General features: G+C 59.1%; 2 protein-coding genes and 1 long non-coding RNA gene across 3 annotated transcripts in view; 1 reads left to right on the forward strand and 2 right to left on the reverse strand.

The window, feature by feature from the left end:
• The window catches only part of CSPG5 (chondroitin sulfate proteoglycan 5), a 10634-nt gene extending 9563 nt beyond the window's left edge, over nt 1-1071 (reverse strand). Inside the window, exon 1 of the mRNA XM_042022239.1 lies at nt 532-1071. Coding sequence (XP_041878173.1) covers nt 532-1071 — 540 coding nt within the window. The remainder of the gene's footprint in view (nt 1-531) is intronic.
• A 4843-nt stretch (nt 1072-5914) lies between these two features.
• LOC121661787 lies at nt 5915-11024 on the forward strand. The gene is made up of 3 exons (XR_006015091.1): nt 5915-6047; nt 7080-7793; nt 10845-11024. It is a non-coding gene; the product is annotated as an uncharacterized LOC121661787 (long non-coding RNA).
• SMARCC1 (SWI/SNF related, matrix associated, actin dependent regulator of chromatin subfamily c member 1) overlaps nt 7966-14973 on the reverse strand; it is a 65573-nt gene continuing 58565 nt past the window's right edge. The window contains exons 27-28 of the mRNA XM_042022290.1: nt 11232-11405; nt 7966-9667 (exon numbers count right to left, since the gene is read on the reverse strand). Coding sequence (XP_041878224.1) covers nt 9582-9667; nt 11232-11405 — 260 coding nt within the window. The 3' untranslated portion in view covers nt 7966-9581. The remainder of the gene's footprint in view (nt 9668-11231; nt 11406-14973) is intronic.

A 14973-nucleotide genomic window follows, 5' to 3' on the forward strand; every position in this document is an offset into this window, starting at 1 on the left:
CGGGGAGGACACACCCCGGGACCCTCAAGCATCGGCATCCCCGGAGGGAAACACGGGGGGCCACATCCCGACACCCCCCAACACCGAGGGACACACATCCTGGCACCCCCAGCATGGGTATCCTCTGGGGGGGACACCAGGGGGCACATTCCGGCACTCCCAGCATCGGGGGGGACACCCCCCGGCACCCCCCGGCATCGCCATCCTCGGGGAGGGACACCGGGGAACACATCCCGGCACCAGCACCCCTGGGGCGGAGAACACAGAGGGCACATCCTGGCACCACTATCCCTGGGGGGACACACCCCGGCACCTCCCGCATCGGCATTCCTGGAGCAGGACACCGGGGACACATCCTGACACCCCCCAGCACCGGGGGGGAACAGCTCCGGGAATCCCCGAGCGCCGGCATCCCCCTCTGGCCCCCCAAACTGCTCCTGCATGGGGCGGGGACCCCTCCCCGCACCAGCACCGGGATCCTCTCCCAGCATCCTCACCCGGTGCGGGGGGACCCCCACCCTGCCCCCAAACCCGCACTCCTGCACCGCCCCGGGGGCACCGCGGGGCTCCGGCCCAGCCGGGGCTGTGACGGCTCAGACCGCCCAGGCAGAGACCCCCAGTGCCAGGCTGGACCCTCTTTGCTCCCCGCGTGGGTGCCCCACGGCCCTGGATCCTCTTGCCAGTGCCAGACTGGTCCAGTTGCCACCAGGTGCCACCGCGGCCTCTGTCACCAGTGACCTGTCCCCGCGGGCACCATGGGCTGGCCCCTCCAATGGGCAGGGGGGCGGGCAGGGGGGTGGGCAGGGGGCTGGAGCCCAGCGCCAGGAGCAGCGTCTGGATGAAGCCGGGGAAGAGCCGGGAGAGGGAAAGGGCGCGGACGTGCCCGGCCTCGCAATGGCCACGGGCCCCCGGGGTTCGCCGGCCCCTCGCCCCCAGAGCCCACCCCCGCAGGGTGTGGTGGCGGTGCTGGAGCAGCACCCGGGAACACCCCGGGCTGCTCTGGGGCCTCAGCCTGGACCCGTCCGTGGGACAGCGGCTGCTCCTTTGCTGTCCCTGCACCACTGGCTCCATGGATACCTCGTCCCCCTGAGGCCGGCACCGGCTCCCGGCTGGCCGAGGCCTCCCAAGGTCGCTGTGTGTCCTTGGACACCTCCACCTGCAGCACAGGGATGTGTCTGTCATGGCTGCTCCACGACCTGCATCCCACATTGGGCATCCCACATCCTGCATCAGGCATCCTGCATCGTACTTCCCAAATCCTGCGCTGGGCATCGCACATCCCAAATCCTGCATCCCACGTCAGGCATCCCTCATCAGACACCCCGTATCCCACACCCCACAGCACCCACGCCACTGAAGGATGCTCCCTGGGTACCCCACTGCAGTGCCCCCCACTCCCACGTGGGACCCACATCAGCTCGGCCGTGACCCCCTCGTGTCCCCCCCGCCCCCATGGGCCGTGTGTGCAGGGGGCTGGGCTGGGGGGATGCCGGGAATGGGGGTCCCCTCTCCCCCCAGCAGCCGCGGCTCCTGGCCGGGCTCCGCGCCGGGAACAAGCCCAGCTCTGTCCCTCTCAAAGGGGGATTGAAGGGGCTGCACCTGCTTAGTATTCCCCAGGCTTCCGCCCCTGGATGCGTTTCCAAGGGGACCAGCCGAGGGGCCGCCAGGATGGATGGGGGGACATGGCCTTGACAGCCGGGAAAAGGGTTGGGAAGAGGCATCGGGGTCCCACAGGCTGGGGGGTCCCAGTGCCAGGTCCCTGCCTGGCAGCAGGAGGCTGAGGGGAGGCGGGTGGGATCCGGGAATGGGGATGGTGCTGGGATGGAGCCTGGGCAGGGCTTCCATGGGCAGCCCATGGAAGCTTCCAGCACCCACAGTAACTCCTGGGGGCAGGAAGCTGGTGGGGCTGGCAGGGACACCTGGGGCCACCTGTGCCAGGCCTGGAGCTACGCAGGGTCACATCTTGGACACCTCCATGGCCAGAGGCTCTGCCAGCCCTCAGGACAGCCCGGGCTGGTGTCCTGGAGCACCAGCTCCTCCTGTCCAGAGAGTTGTGTGGCCAGTGTCCCACGACAGCCCTGAGGCACCTCATCCAGGGGTGTCCCCCACCCTGAGGGATCCCGCTTCCACCCTCACTGGTGTCCCCTCAGGGTATCAACATCCCAGGAGCTCCAGCCAGTGTCACCGTGGGGTTCAGAGCCCCATGAGGGGGCTGAGACCTTGTGCTGGGGACAAGAGGGTGTGGGCATCCCCACCCTGCTGGAGGCTGCTCGCCTGCGCTCAGGGCATGGGGCCAGGATGTTCCCTGCAGGTCCCCTTCGCACGGGAGGAGCCCCCACCTCACACACAGGCCCCACACCCATCCCTGTGCCCACGGCTCTGGATCAGGGTGGGTGCCCCTGGGTGGGCAGAGCTCAGGGAGGGCGGTGGGTGCCGTGCACAGGCAGGAACATCCAGCTGGGGAGGATTCCGGAGCCTCGCAGGGGCGGAGCGGGGCTGAGCCCCAATGCGCCAATTCCACCACTGTGCCCAAATCCAGCGCAGGGTTGAAGCCAGATCCCACCACAATCCTACAAACCTGCCTTGGATTGGGCTTCGTCAGCAGCAGAGGGTTGGATGAGGGACGGCAGGACAGACGGATGGACAGGATGGACAGACAGACGGATGGACAGTGACGGTGCTTCGGTCTCAAAGGAGAAATCCAGCACCAGCTCCCTCATTTGGGGAGAACCAGCTGCTCTTGCCAAGTCTGTGTTTTCCTGGGGGAATTACTCAGAATATGAAAGGTGATTTAAAAGATTGGAAATTGCAGCCATCACTGGGGGCCTTCCCAGAGCGAATCCATGAGCCCTGTCCATTGGTGCAGTGAGCTGGGGAGGGATCTCATCCCAAACCCCTTCCCTGCCCAGTTCAGCACTGGGACTGGAGCTTGCCTGTGGATCCTGCCCTACCTTGGGATCCCCAAAAGCCCACGGGAGGGGCTTTGCTCCCCCAGTCCTGCTTCACGCTCCTGCCAGTGCTCGGCTCAGTCCCTCAGCCCAGCTCATCCCGGCTGGCAGCTCCCAGTGCCCCAGTGGCCGTGGGGCAGCCCCACACCAGCACCTTCCTCCTCCCGCGGGGGCACCGCTGGCCGCAGGTGCCAGGTTGGATTGTGGTCCAGGATCCCATGAGGATGGACAGACAGACGGAGGCCAGGGGGAGGCACAGGCTGGGCTTGGATCCCCACCTTCCCAGCTCCCTCCCATCATCTGAGCACCAGGAACCGCCTCATCCCCGTGTCCAGTGAGGGGATCCAGACCCACGGGATAGGGCAGGGGGGCGATGGCAGGGCCAGGATGGGCCGGGCCAGCACTTCCCCCCAGCTTCTGCTCCTCCCATCGTCTTTCCCTCCCTCCTCAGCCAGGTACTGGAGAGGCTCAAGTCACCTTTCCCCCATTTTTCTTTCACTAATGAGTATTGGAAAAGTGCAAAGAAAATAAAGAATTGAATCAAAGAGCCAGGACTGAGGTTGGCGTTTCCTGCCCTGGCTCAGGCACCGCTCCCCTTGGACAAGTGAACCCTTCCCTGTCATAATATCCTGGATGTTGAGCCTGAGCCCAGGGCCGAGCCCAGCTCAGCCAGGCGGGGTTTTAGGGATAGCTTTGTCCTTGATTGGGGCTGGCACCGCCCGGGCTGGCTCTGAGGTGACGAGTCCCGATGCGACACCGAACGCTGGAGGAGCCGCCGCCGCATCGACCTTCAGCCTCCTCCGTGCTCAGCCCACAGCATCCAACCCCTTTCTGCAGGGAACAGATTCCCCCGCCCCGGATCCGGCACACGCCAAACTGCTCCCGACACCCCGCTGATCCGAAAATCACCGCAATTCAAAGTCCTCGAAGCAGGAGCCGTGTTTGGGATTGCAGGAGCAGCTTGGGGAAGGATGCCGGAGGCACAAAAATACACAGATCCACAACCTCTGCGTGTCCTGCGGCGCTGGAGCCGGGATCTTCCCAAAGAAACCCTTCCTGACCTGCACAGGGGCCGGTGCATTTGGGCCTGCAGAGGCAGAGCTGGTCCGGGCAGGGGCAGAGTCCAGTGTCCGAGAGGCCTCAGGCTGTGCTGGACATGCTGGAGGGGCAGAGCCCCTGGCTCGGTCTCCCAGCCATTCCCGAGCCACATTGCCCTGGGGCTGCAGAGGGAAAAGGTGGGAGAGGTTTAATAATCACCTGTCCCAGCTCTGAGCTGCAGAGAGTGAGGAAAACCCTGAGCGAGGTGAGGCCGAGCTTTGGGGAGAGGGGCCGGCGGGGAGCTGCATCCCAAGGATGGAGCGCTGCATCCAAGGACACATCACACCTGCCAGCTGTGCCCAACTCCTTTCGTGTCTGTGAACGTGCACAGTCTGCACAGGTGGCAAATAAAGCTGTCCCTGACCGGGGTAAGTCACCGCGAGCGCCAGCACTGCTCCCACACCTTCCTCCTTCCCGCCTGCGGAACCCGGTTTAGTGCCTGTGATTTTGCCAAGAGGGCACTAAAGGCCCTTCAGAAAAGCTTTTCACCTCCAAGGCTTTGCTTTCATCACTGCTGGGAACGCGGGTGAGTCAAGGCGGCTGCTCCACACTCAGGACAAGGAGTGAGGACACAACTTCATCCCCTGAAATGATGGAAAAGGGCTCGGGGAGGGCTGAGCTGAGCCCGGAATGTGAACGCAAACCCCGTCCCTCCCACGGCAGGTCACAGCCATTTCACCACCCCCGGGCTCCAGCACCTCTGGAGGAGGAAACCCAAAATTGGAGCAGCAGAGAGACCCAGAGCTGCAGGGCACCGAAATCCCCCCGGAGCATCTTCCGAGGGCAGCGCCCGCCTCCGGATCAGTGGGATCACAACATCCCGGTCCTGGCACTGGGAAGGAACAAGGGAATTCCATGGAATGGCTCCTGGGGGGATCTGGGGGGATCTGGGGGCTCTCACAGCAGCACTCGGACCAGAACTCAACGAGGGGACGTCCCTCAGGTCCCGCGGGGCTGATCCTGCGCCTGGAAGTGGCCCCGGGTCTTTGCTGGGTGGGCAACCATTGGTCCTGGCACACAGGGACCACCAGCACCATCCCAGGGCTGGAATTCTGGCAACACGCCTGGAAGGCTGCTGGCTGTGATGGACACCAGGTTGTTTTTATCACACTGCAACTCAAAACCACAGAAAACGAGGAATTTTGGGGAAAAAAATTCCCAATAATCAGCCCTCAGTTTCCCGTTGCAGCCTCCAGGTGAGGTCCCGAGGGCTCCCAGGGCTGCTGGAAGGGTCCCTGTGCCGGGACCCCGGCAGCGTCCCGAGGTTCCCGTGAAAGGGGAAATTCCCAGCCGGGCAGCGCCGGCGGCCGGGCGGGAGCTGCTGCAGACAAAGGGGGACAGTGCTCCTGGAAATCCGGGCAGGAGCGGCCCTGGCACGGCCCTGGCACGGCCCTGGCCCAGCCCCGGCATGGCCGAGCCCTTGGCAGGTCACCCAGAGCCGTCCTGTCTGGGGCACGTCTCTTCCTCCCGGGATTTGGGGGGATTATCCAGGGGGTGGGCGCCAGGGTCAGCCTTGGACTCGTTCCTGTAAAACCTGAGGGAGAGAGAAAAAGGAGCTCCCTGCCTTCCAAGCCCTTCGCGTGGAAGTTTCCCGTGAGACAGGCACAGGGATGAAACAGCAGCGAGGGGACAACGCGCACTCAGACACCCCAAACTGTCCACGAGCCCCAAGGCGCATTTTGGGCTTTAAATCGGCCAGAAAAGGACAAAAAAAGCAGCTTTTCAGGCAGCCCGAGGTGGAGTGCGTATCCCCGGCAGGACACTGGAGGTTTAGGGCGGTTTTGGGATGGACAAGGGCGGTGCCAGCGCCCGTTCCTGTTCCTGTTTCGCTCCCTCTTCCCTCCCTCGGCCAATGGTGCTGAGGAAAAATCCTGCGGATCGCATCGCCCGTCTCCAGCAGGATCCGGTTACTCGGATGAAGATGCAAACCCCTCTCCGCCGTACAGGCAGGATTTTTACAGGGAATTTTCTGGAGAAGGCAGAAGGGCTCACCCTGGGCAGGTAATTCCCTTTATCCTAAAGACATCTTGGATTGAAATGACCCCAACAGCGGTTTTGGAGCGGACACTCAGCCGGTTCAGAGCCCTGTCCTAAAGCCGCCTTCCAGCCGGCTGTACCCACAGCAGGAAACTGAAAACAGCAATGGATTCACTCCCTAATCCCGCTCCGTGCTCCAGCAGCAGGAGCAGCCCCGGCCCCCACCCCAGGCCCAGCCCAGCTGTGGGGATCCAAACACCCACAGCAGAGTCAAACCCCAGGATGGGTTGGGTGGGAGGGACCTCAAAGCCCACCCAGTGCCACCCCTGCCATGGGCAGGGACACCTCCCACTGTCCCAGGCTGCTCCCAGCCCCAGTGTCCAGCCTGGCCTTGGGCACTGCCAGGGATCCAGGGGCAGCCACAGCTGCTCTGGCAATTCCAGCCCAGCCCCTCCCCACCCTCCCAGCCAGCAATTCCCAATTCCCAATCTCCCATCCAACCCTGCCCTCTGGCACTGGGAAGCCATTCCCTGTGTCCTGTCCCTCCATGCCTTGTCCCCAGTCCCTCTGCAGCTCTCCTGGAGCCCCTTTAGGCCCTGCAAGGGGCTCTGAGATCTCCCTGTGTCCTTCCCTTCTCCAGGGGAACATTCCCAGCTGTCCCAGGCTGGCTCCAGAGCAGAGGGGCTCCAGCCCTGGAGCAGCTCCGGGGCCTCCTCTGGGCTCTCTCCAGCAGCTCCAGGTCCTGGTGCTGTTGGCCCCGGGGCTGGGGCAGCTCTGCAGGTGGGGAATCACCTCAGAGGGGCCGAGGGGCAGAATCCCCCATTTCCTGCTGCCCACGCTGGGGCTCAGCCCAGGCACGGCGGGGTCTGGCCAGCTCCTCACGCACCAGCATTCCCAAAACTGGGATCCCAAAGCAGATCCAGTCTCCTCTCCCTTACTCCAGCTCTGCCCAGCCCGGCCTTGGCAGCTGCTGCGACCACAAAGCTTTGGGGGCTGTCAATAGAAGACTTCTAAAATGGACATTTATGATTTACCACTTTTCTGTGCATCCCTCAGGAGAATGATCCTCAGGATGAGGAGGAAAAGTGACCATTGCTGGCCGTGCTGGAGGTGAGGAGGTCATCATCCAGGGGACAAGCCTTGCTGGAATGCAAAGATCCAAGAGCTCCTTCCCTCTCCGTCCTGCCCCGTGCAGGAGCAGCACCAAGGAGCCCACAAGAGGATGTTCAGCAGGACGCCCCAGCCCTGGAGCCCCCCCTGCCCATCCAAGGAGGAGTTCCCAGTTGGGAATGTGGCTTTCATGGCGTGTCCTGGACACAGCTCCACCCCTGGCCTTTTCCCTCCTCGGGAATTAAGGACTGCGGGCATTACGGGATGCCTGGGAAGAGGTGCCACTTCTGAGGCAAAGCCTCTCCCTGGGCAAAGCAGCAGGAATGGCTGGAATGTGATCCAGACTGGATTCTGGTTTCAGTTTAATCAAAAAGACAAACCCCCCCCCCCGCAGCCTGCGGAGCCCGCCGGGGTTGGAGGGAAGGGCAGGGCAGCAGCAGGACTGAACCTGCCAGAGCAGCTGGAGGGGGGAGCAGTGGGACCGAGGCCTCCCCAGCCCAAGCTGCCTCACCAGAGCTCCCCCTCCAGCGCGATCCCAGCGGGAACAGGCTCCGGAGCCCGCGGGAAGCCCACAGCAGCCGCGCTGCGGGGCTGCTCCGCTGCAGCCGCCTCCCTGAGCTCCGAACCCTGCCAGGGCCTGTCCACAGCAGCACATTCCAGGTGAGTGAAGGGTCTGCGCTCCCCCCGTGCCTTCGGGGTCTGCCCCAAGCTCGGGTTTTGTGTTTGCTCCTCCGGAGTTCACGTTCAGCCCCAAAACAGCCCCGGATTGCAGTGACAATTCCCAGCTCTTCCCGCACACAAAGGCAAAGGAGACTTCACAAACTCCACAGGCTTTGTACAAAAACCGCTTTTTTTTGCTTTTATTTCACAAAATTGGGTGGCTGCTGCAGGAATCAAACCGGCCCTATACAGAGATCAGGTGAAAAAGTGGGCACAGGGATTATTTATACAGAAACAAAACAGTGTCCAGGATCCAGGTCCTCGGCAGGATCAGCACTAGGACAGTAAAAAATAGTCTCCACCTGGATCCTGGGAATCGCTCACGCTAGAAACAACCTGAGGTTACTCTAAACTGGACTAAGGGCTGCACCAGAAATCCCATGCTCACCCCAAAGACCCTGGAGGGGAAGGAAGCCTTGGGAAGGGGAATGGGAAGGCCCCGGCCGCTCTCTGCGCGGCACCGGGGAGTCGTGCTGGAAGACCTGGCAAATCCTTAATTTTTAAATGGTGGAAGTGGTTCCAGAGTTTGTGGGAGTCTCTCTCCAGCCCAACCTCAACTCCCACCCAGCCAAAAGCCACCCTTGAAATCAAGGAGCAGCCTCCAGACCCTCAGCAGGGAAACCCCAAACGCTCCCGGGCTGGGATGAGGGCAGAGAACCTGAACCATGGGCAGAAAAGGACTTTTTTGCAGGACTTTTCCCCAAGTTTTGGCAGCCTGGAGGTGTGCAGCAGCAGCTCTGGGGTGCTCCCAGATCCACCTGCTGAAGCTGTTCCCTTCCCCACCCCTCCAGCCGCAGTGGGGGGTGACGGGAGCTGTCCCAGCCGCATTCGCTGCCGCCCCGGCCGTCCAGAGGTAGTTCTGGCATTCCCATCCCAGCCATCCCAACCCAATCCCAAATTCTAGCACTTCTCAGCTATCTACTTTATTATTATTTTTTTGTTTTCTTCATTTTAAAAAGTACAAAGTATATGCTCCAAAAAGAGGGACTAAAAACGGGGGTTATTCCTCAGTTGGCTACTGCACCGAACTACTCAGGGAAGGTCCAACTACCACCTCCAAAGGCAAAGGAAAGGTAAAAACCGGAGCAAGAAAACTCCTACCATTGAGTGGTTTTATTCCGATCGATTCACTCCCGGTTCATTCCCATGGATCAATATTTCCTGTAATAAGTTAGAGGCAGCTCTGGCCGCAGCCACCAGGAATCCCTGCGGACACGGCTGCCGGCCCTGCGCCTCCGTGCCCCAGCACACCCTGGTTTTCCTGCTCTGCTCCAAGCTCTGGTTTGGCATCTCCTCTCGGTGCTTTGCTCTGCCCAGGGACCTCAGAACACTGAGTCACCCTGGGGTGGGCACGTCCTAAAGCTCAGCTCCTGCCCGAAAACCTGGATTATTTCACCCTTCCCGGGAGAAGCCCAAGCTCAAAGCACCAAGAGGAAGGAAACCAGCGTGGAGCTCTGCAAGGCAAGCAGGCCAAGGGGTAAAGGACTTCCCACCAGCAACATGGAGGCGCTCCTGGCATCCCTATCTCCAGCTTTCCCAAGGGAATGCCAAGCTCTGCCGGGCTCCGGTGGGGAGCGGGGGAACGCCGCTGCGCGAACGTGTGCAGATCACACACACACGACTGGGAGAGGAGGGGGAAACCTCCCCAGGGAACAGAAGGGAACTGAGGAATTCTCTTTTGGTCACCACTATGTTGCTGTGGAAGTTCCTTCCTCCTTCCTTGGCTGCTTAGGGAGCGGCTGAGGCCGGCGGGGCTCCGGCCGGTGGCGGGGTCACTCCTTCCGCGGGCGGCGGCGGCTGCGCTGGGCCGGGATCTGCAGGGAGACAAGGGGGACAGTGAGGGACACTGGGAGGACAGGGAGGGACACTGGGGGGGCTGGACACAGAGAAGGGACACAACGCCTGTGCCCAGGTGTCTCCAGGCCACGGGACAGTCTGTCTGATGGGAATTCCTGCAGCCAGGACCGTCCCTAGGAACGGCACCATGGTGGCTCCCAAAGCTCTGCTGCACCTTTATGGTGCTTTTCCACCACCCAGTGCTGCATGGACTTCGTGAAAGAGGGAAAAATTCCCGTATTTTTATGGACAAGGCGCCGGGGATGCGGCTCAGCAGCTGGCAAATCCATGCCAAGCAACTTGCAGAGCTGGAATTGGCATCTCTCACCTCCCAGCTCTGCGCCCAAGCCCAAATTACAGCTCTTTTCTGTTTAAAATAGATGGAACAATGGGTTTGATATAAACAGCGGCTGCCCCTCCCTCTGAAGGGTGGATGTAGGTTAAAGCAGAGGAATCCACAGATGCAGCGAGCAGGAGGGAAGAGAGGAGGGATACAAAGGACCAGCCTCGTGCCCAGAGAGGAGATACTAATGGAACATGACTGACTTGTTTAGTAGGGGAGGAAAAAAAGGAGAAATTAAGAGAAGGGAGGAGAGCAAACAGGAATACAACCTGACACGAGATATTCCCAGTGGTAAAGGCTCAGGGAAAAGGACGGAGAAGTAAAGCTGGGAGAGCAGAGGAACAGGAGCAAAGCCCAAACAGAAATAGCACAGGCAGAGTTTTCCCGCTGGGGCTGGGGATGCCCGTGAGTCAGAGCTCGCAGCAGCTCCTGCCGCTGAAGCCAAAATCAAACGGGCTTTTCCCATCATTTTTTGGGAGAGGTACTACAAGTGATGACAATTCCTGCTCGTCTGGTGACAACCACACCGAGCGTTCTGGGGGTGAGGATTCCTGAGCAGCAGTGGGCCAGGCTGCAATTAATAATGGCAAATTTATTGAGGAATTCCTGACAGAGAATTCCTCACTCATTCCTCCCTGTGCCAGCTTGTCTTCTGCCTTCTGGGCTTGGCCACACTCTCACACTCATTCAAGCAACTCCCACACCATGGCTCCTGATCCAGCTGCTTTTTTGGCTGCCATAAATCAACTTCATTTTAGAGGTGCAGATTTTATACTGGGAATGTTCCTTATCTTCTCCTTCTTCCTAAACAGGACTTCCTCGCTCCGATTCCAGGGTGCCAAGCTTTCAGTAAGGTATTACTGAACTGGATCCTACTCTTACCTCCACTATTTAGGAATTATAGTTAATTCCTGACCCTCCACTAAGCTGGGAGAAGTTTTTGATCATCACCACTGAACCTCTGTATCACTATAAATAAACCAGGGGATGTTATAAATAAAATAAAGGACAGTGGAATGTGTTGGGATGCCCAGAGGGCTGAGGAGCACTTAGAGCTTCCAGCACATCCCCGGCACCACTCTCGGGCTGGCAGTGTGCACAGATCCCGTTATTCCTGCAGGAAATAGGGAGTTCCCACTAGAATGCCTTTCCCAGTGACAGAGGAGCCCCCTAGGAGCATCCCCAGGAGGTGCACTCACACATGCCGTTGGGAGCTGCCAGCGGGACGCGGGGGCCGATGAGGTTCCCCGACATCGGGGCCATCCCGGGCGGGGCGGCCCCGCCACCGGGGTGGATGCTGGCGGGCACGCTCGGCATCATCCGGCCCGGCAGGGGCTGTCCTGGGATCATGGAGCCAGGCCCCGGCATCTGACCTGCAGAGGAGGGAGAGACACGAGCGTGAGGCCCTCGAAGTGCTGGGGAGGGAAAACCAGTGGGGTTGTGCTCCCAGCAGTGAGCAGAGCCCTCTGTGAGAGGCGGCTCCGCGTGCGCTCCACACTCCCAGGAAACGCCTCTTCATCCCCCAACACACCTCCAGGAAGGGTCAGGGGGCACTTGGAACCTCTTGGGAACACCGGAACAAGGGGCAAGTGGGAGGGAACACAGTCAAACCCAAGGGGAACCCCCACCAGAAAGGGCATCCCACGGAATCCAAGTGCTGGGAACCAGACGGAGTAACAAGGCATCAGAGGAAGAGCCCCTGATGGAGAGGAGCAGCCATGAAGCCTCATGGATAAGCTTCCTGGGAGAACTGAAATCACACAGTTAAAGCTGGGCTGCACAGGAATTCCTGCTATGATTCCAGGTGTTGCTGTGAGGAGGATTCCAAGGCTCTTCCTCACAAACCAGCTCTGTGGGAGACCTCCCTGTTCCAGCTACACCACCTGGCCCTGGACACCTCCAGCTTGGGGCTGATACTTTAAAACCTCATTTGAGGGATGGTTTGGCATAATCCAATTCCATTTCCTTTAACACATGTCCATGGAGGGACAGTATTTAATGAGACAGGGATGGAAACGGCTCCTTCCCTTCAGGCAAGGGGGGAAATGAACGTGATGAACCCTCTGACACAACAAAGGCTCTGAACACACATGAACAGCACCAGAGTCACACGGGGCTAAAGCTCTGCATTTGGGATCGAGCCAACACCTGGGCACAAACACCATTAACTCCTAGAGGAGAATCTCCAGGGACACCTCAGAGCCCCTTCCAGTGCTAAAGGGGCTCCAGGAGAGCTGCAGAGGGACTGGGGACAAGGCATGGAAGGACAGGACACAGGGAATGGCTTCCCACTGCCAGGGGGATGGGATATTGGGAAACATCATCCAGTTCCAACCTCCCAAAGACTCAGAGACTTTGTAGCAGAAGAAGATATTCACAGCTACGAGGGGTGTTATTCACTGGCAAAATTAAGGCTGATCAGGGAATAAAAACATAAAAACTGGAATAACACAGCTGTGTTTGAAAGGCCCAGGAAAGCTGGGAACTGAGAAATTCCCAGCCTGGGAGCTGCCACCTGAAAGGAGCCTCAATAATTTGGGCATCCCTGAACACCACAGGCCTACGGGATTCTCTCTCACTAACGAAGTGATTAATATTAAAATCCCTTTTCTGAAACATCGGAAGCTGAATCAGACTTTACTACACACTGAGTGGCTTCACGTGAAATTCCAGCACTGGGCAAGAATTCCTTCAGGGAAAGGCTGTCAAGCCCACAGGGACATGCAGCTTCAAGGATGTTTTGATATGCAAATCAACCCCAGTTGTGCTAAAATCACCGCTGAACAGAAATTAAATCTACTTTCTAAAATGTCATTTCTTCATAAATGCAAAGTGTGCCCCTGGATCCCTGGCAGTGCCCAAGGCCAGGCTGGACATTGGGGCTGGGAGCAGCCTGGGACAGTGGGAGGTGTCACTGCCCACGGCAGGGGTGGCACTGGATGATCCTTAGGGTCCCTTCCCATCCAAACCATGGGATTCTACAACTCCCAACCTCCCAGCAATGCTCACTGGGAAGCTCCCTCCTTCCTGGACCATGGAGTCTCCCGAGCTGTTTTCCCTGTTAAACCTTGGAGGTTTAAAACCAAGCGGCACTGCTGGTTTGCTGGAGTTGTCCGTAAGCTGAGAAGCTCCCCTGTGTGGGGGTTTGCCTGCCCATTTTTTCTCTTCCTGACACGGGATTCAACAATTTTACCTCAAAATGAGCTTAGGGAGCTGGCAGAGGAACAATCCCATCCCATCCCAGCTCCAAAACACCCAAGCTGAGAGTACCCAAGCACTGAACCCATCCAGAGTGGGATTAACCAAGGGAAATCACTGCTGCCACCATGGCAGAACCAAAGCCCTGCTCCTACACAGATGTTTTTTTCCAAGAGAAAGCGCTCCAAGACAGCGGCTCAAGCAGAAAATGTGGAAGTGTGACCTACATAGGGGGGAGAGCCGAGGAACAGCAGCTGTGGGAAAAGGTCCAGCCCAAAGGTTCAACACATCGAGATTTACCAGAATGAAAACCCCTCACAGGGAGGGGCTGGGCACCTTCTCCAGCACCCTCCCCTGTTACCAACGCAGCCTCACACTCCAGGGAATTGGGAGGAACGCCTTTAGAGGCTCTCCAAGGTATTTATCTCCATTAAAAAGCCTCTGCCTCTATTAAATCAGCACTTGAGGAGCACTGGGCTGATAAGCAGCCAGAGGGGTTTTGTTTTGATGCACGAGGCTTGGAGCTGATCCAAATGCTCCAGCACCTCTCCCTGTCCAGCCTTTGCAGGGAAAACCTGTGGACACAGCCAGTGCTCCGTGCAGGAGGGGCCTTTGGGGGTTTGGGGATTCCGGAGGGCACGGAGCAGCTCTGTGGGGATGAGCCTGGCTGACAGCCTGCTCTCCTGCTGCTGAGGAGTTGTTTCCCAGCCCTGACATGGAAGAGGCAGAGAACACCTCCAGGGAATGCCGGCTGGCATTCCAAGGTGTGCTCCTTCCCACTGGGAACGGGTTTCACAGGCTCTGGGAATCCTGGAATGGTTTGGGTTGGAAGGGACCCTAAAGCTCAGCTCATTCAACCCCTGCCATGGGCAGGGATATTCCAACAGCAGATCCATCCTTCCCTCCACCCTCCCTCCCGCTGCCCCCCCAGCCAAGCACTGTGAATAATTAACCACAGTAACTCGTTTGGCCTCGTGTCTCCGGGAAGAAGAGGCAGAATTTCCACTTCACTGGCGTCCAGCATTTCTGGCCCTCCCTCCGAGTGCCGCGCTCGGGCACCTCCAGGGCCGGAGCCGTGCCTGGGCCCCGCGCCGGGATCACCATTCCGTGCCTCCCGGGAAGCACGTAGGAGACACTGGGAATACCTCGTGGGGATGCTGCTGGTGTCACCCTCCCAGAGGAAAGGATCCTGCACCAAACATCCCCGGGAGCACTCAGCCTCTTGCCTGGGGCAGGTTTTTAAACAGCCAAACTGCAGAGAGCCCAACGTGGTGTTCCTGTGCCACTGACCTCCCTCACACCTTCAACCCCAAATTACCCCCAGGTTACAATGCTGTGGATCAGCTCCAACCCCATGCACCACCCCATGACTTGGATTTCCTTTCATCCCACTGCTCCCTGCACCTCCCCAGCAAACTCTGTACATCTGATGGAGAAACAGGAAGCACTGACAGCTGTTAGGGAGTATTTACCTAAAGCAAGTGAACTCAAAATCCTTATCTGTACCCCAAAAAAACCCCCTGGAATAGTCACCAGCCCAATAAGGAAGCAAATAGCATCCAGGAACTTAATTTAAACCTATAAATAATGAAATGCTCAGCAGCTGAAAAACCACAAGCTCAAAATTCCTGACAAAGTATTTTTTTTGAGTATTTCAACCATTGACAGAAAATGGAGCAAAATATATCAGGGAAAGGTTATTAAGTTGCTCATCCAGCTGTGGGGGGAAGTGTATCCTGCCCT

Source organism: Corvus kubaryi, unplaced genomic scaffold (genome assembly GCF_017639235.1).
Source record: "Corvus kubaryi isolate FWS band 111438036 unplaced genomic scaffold, C.kubaryi_AGA036_p1.0 37193, whole genome shotgun sequence".
Lineage (NCBI taxonomy): Eukaryota > Metazoa > Chordata > Aves > Passeriformes > Corvidae > Corvus > Corvus kubaryi.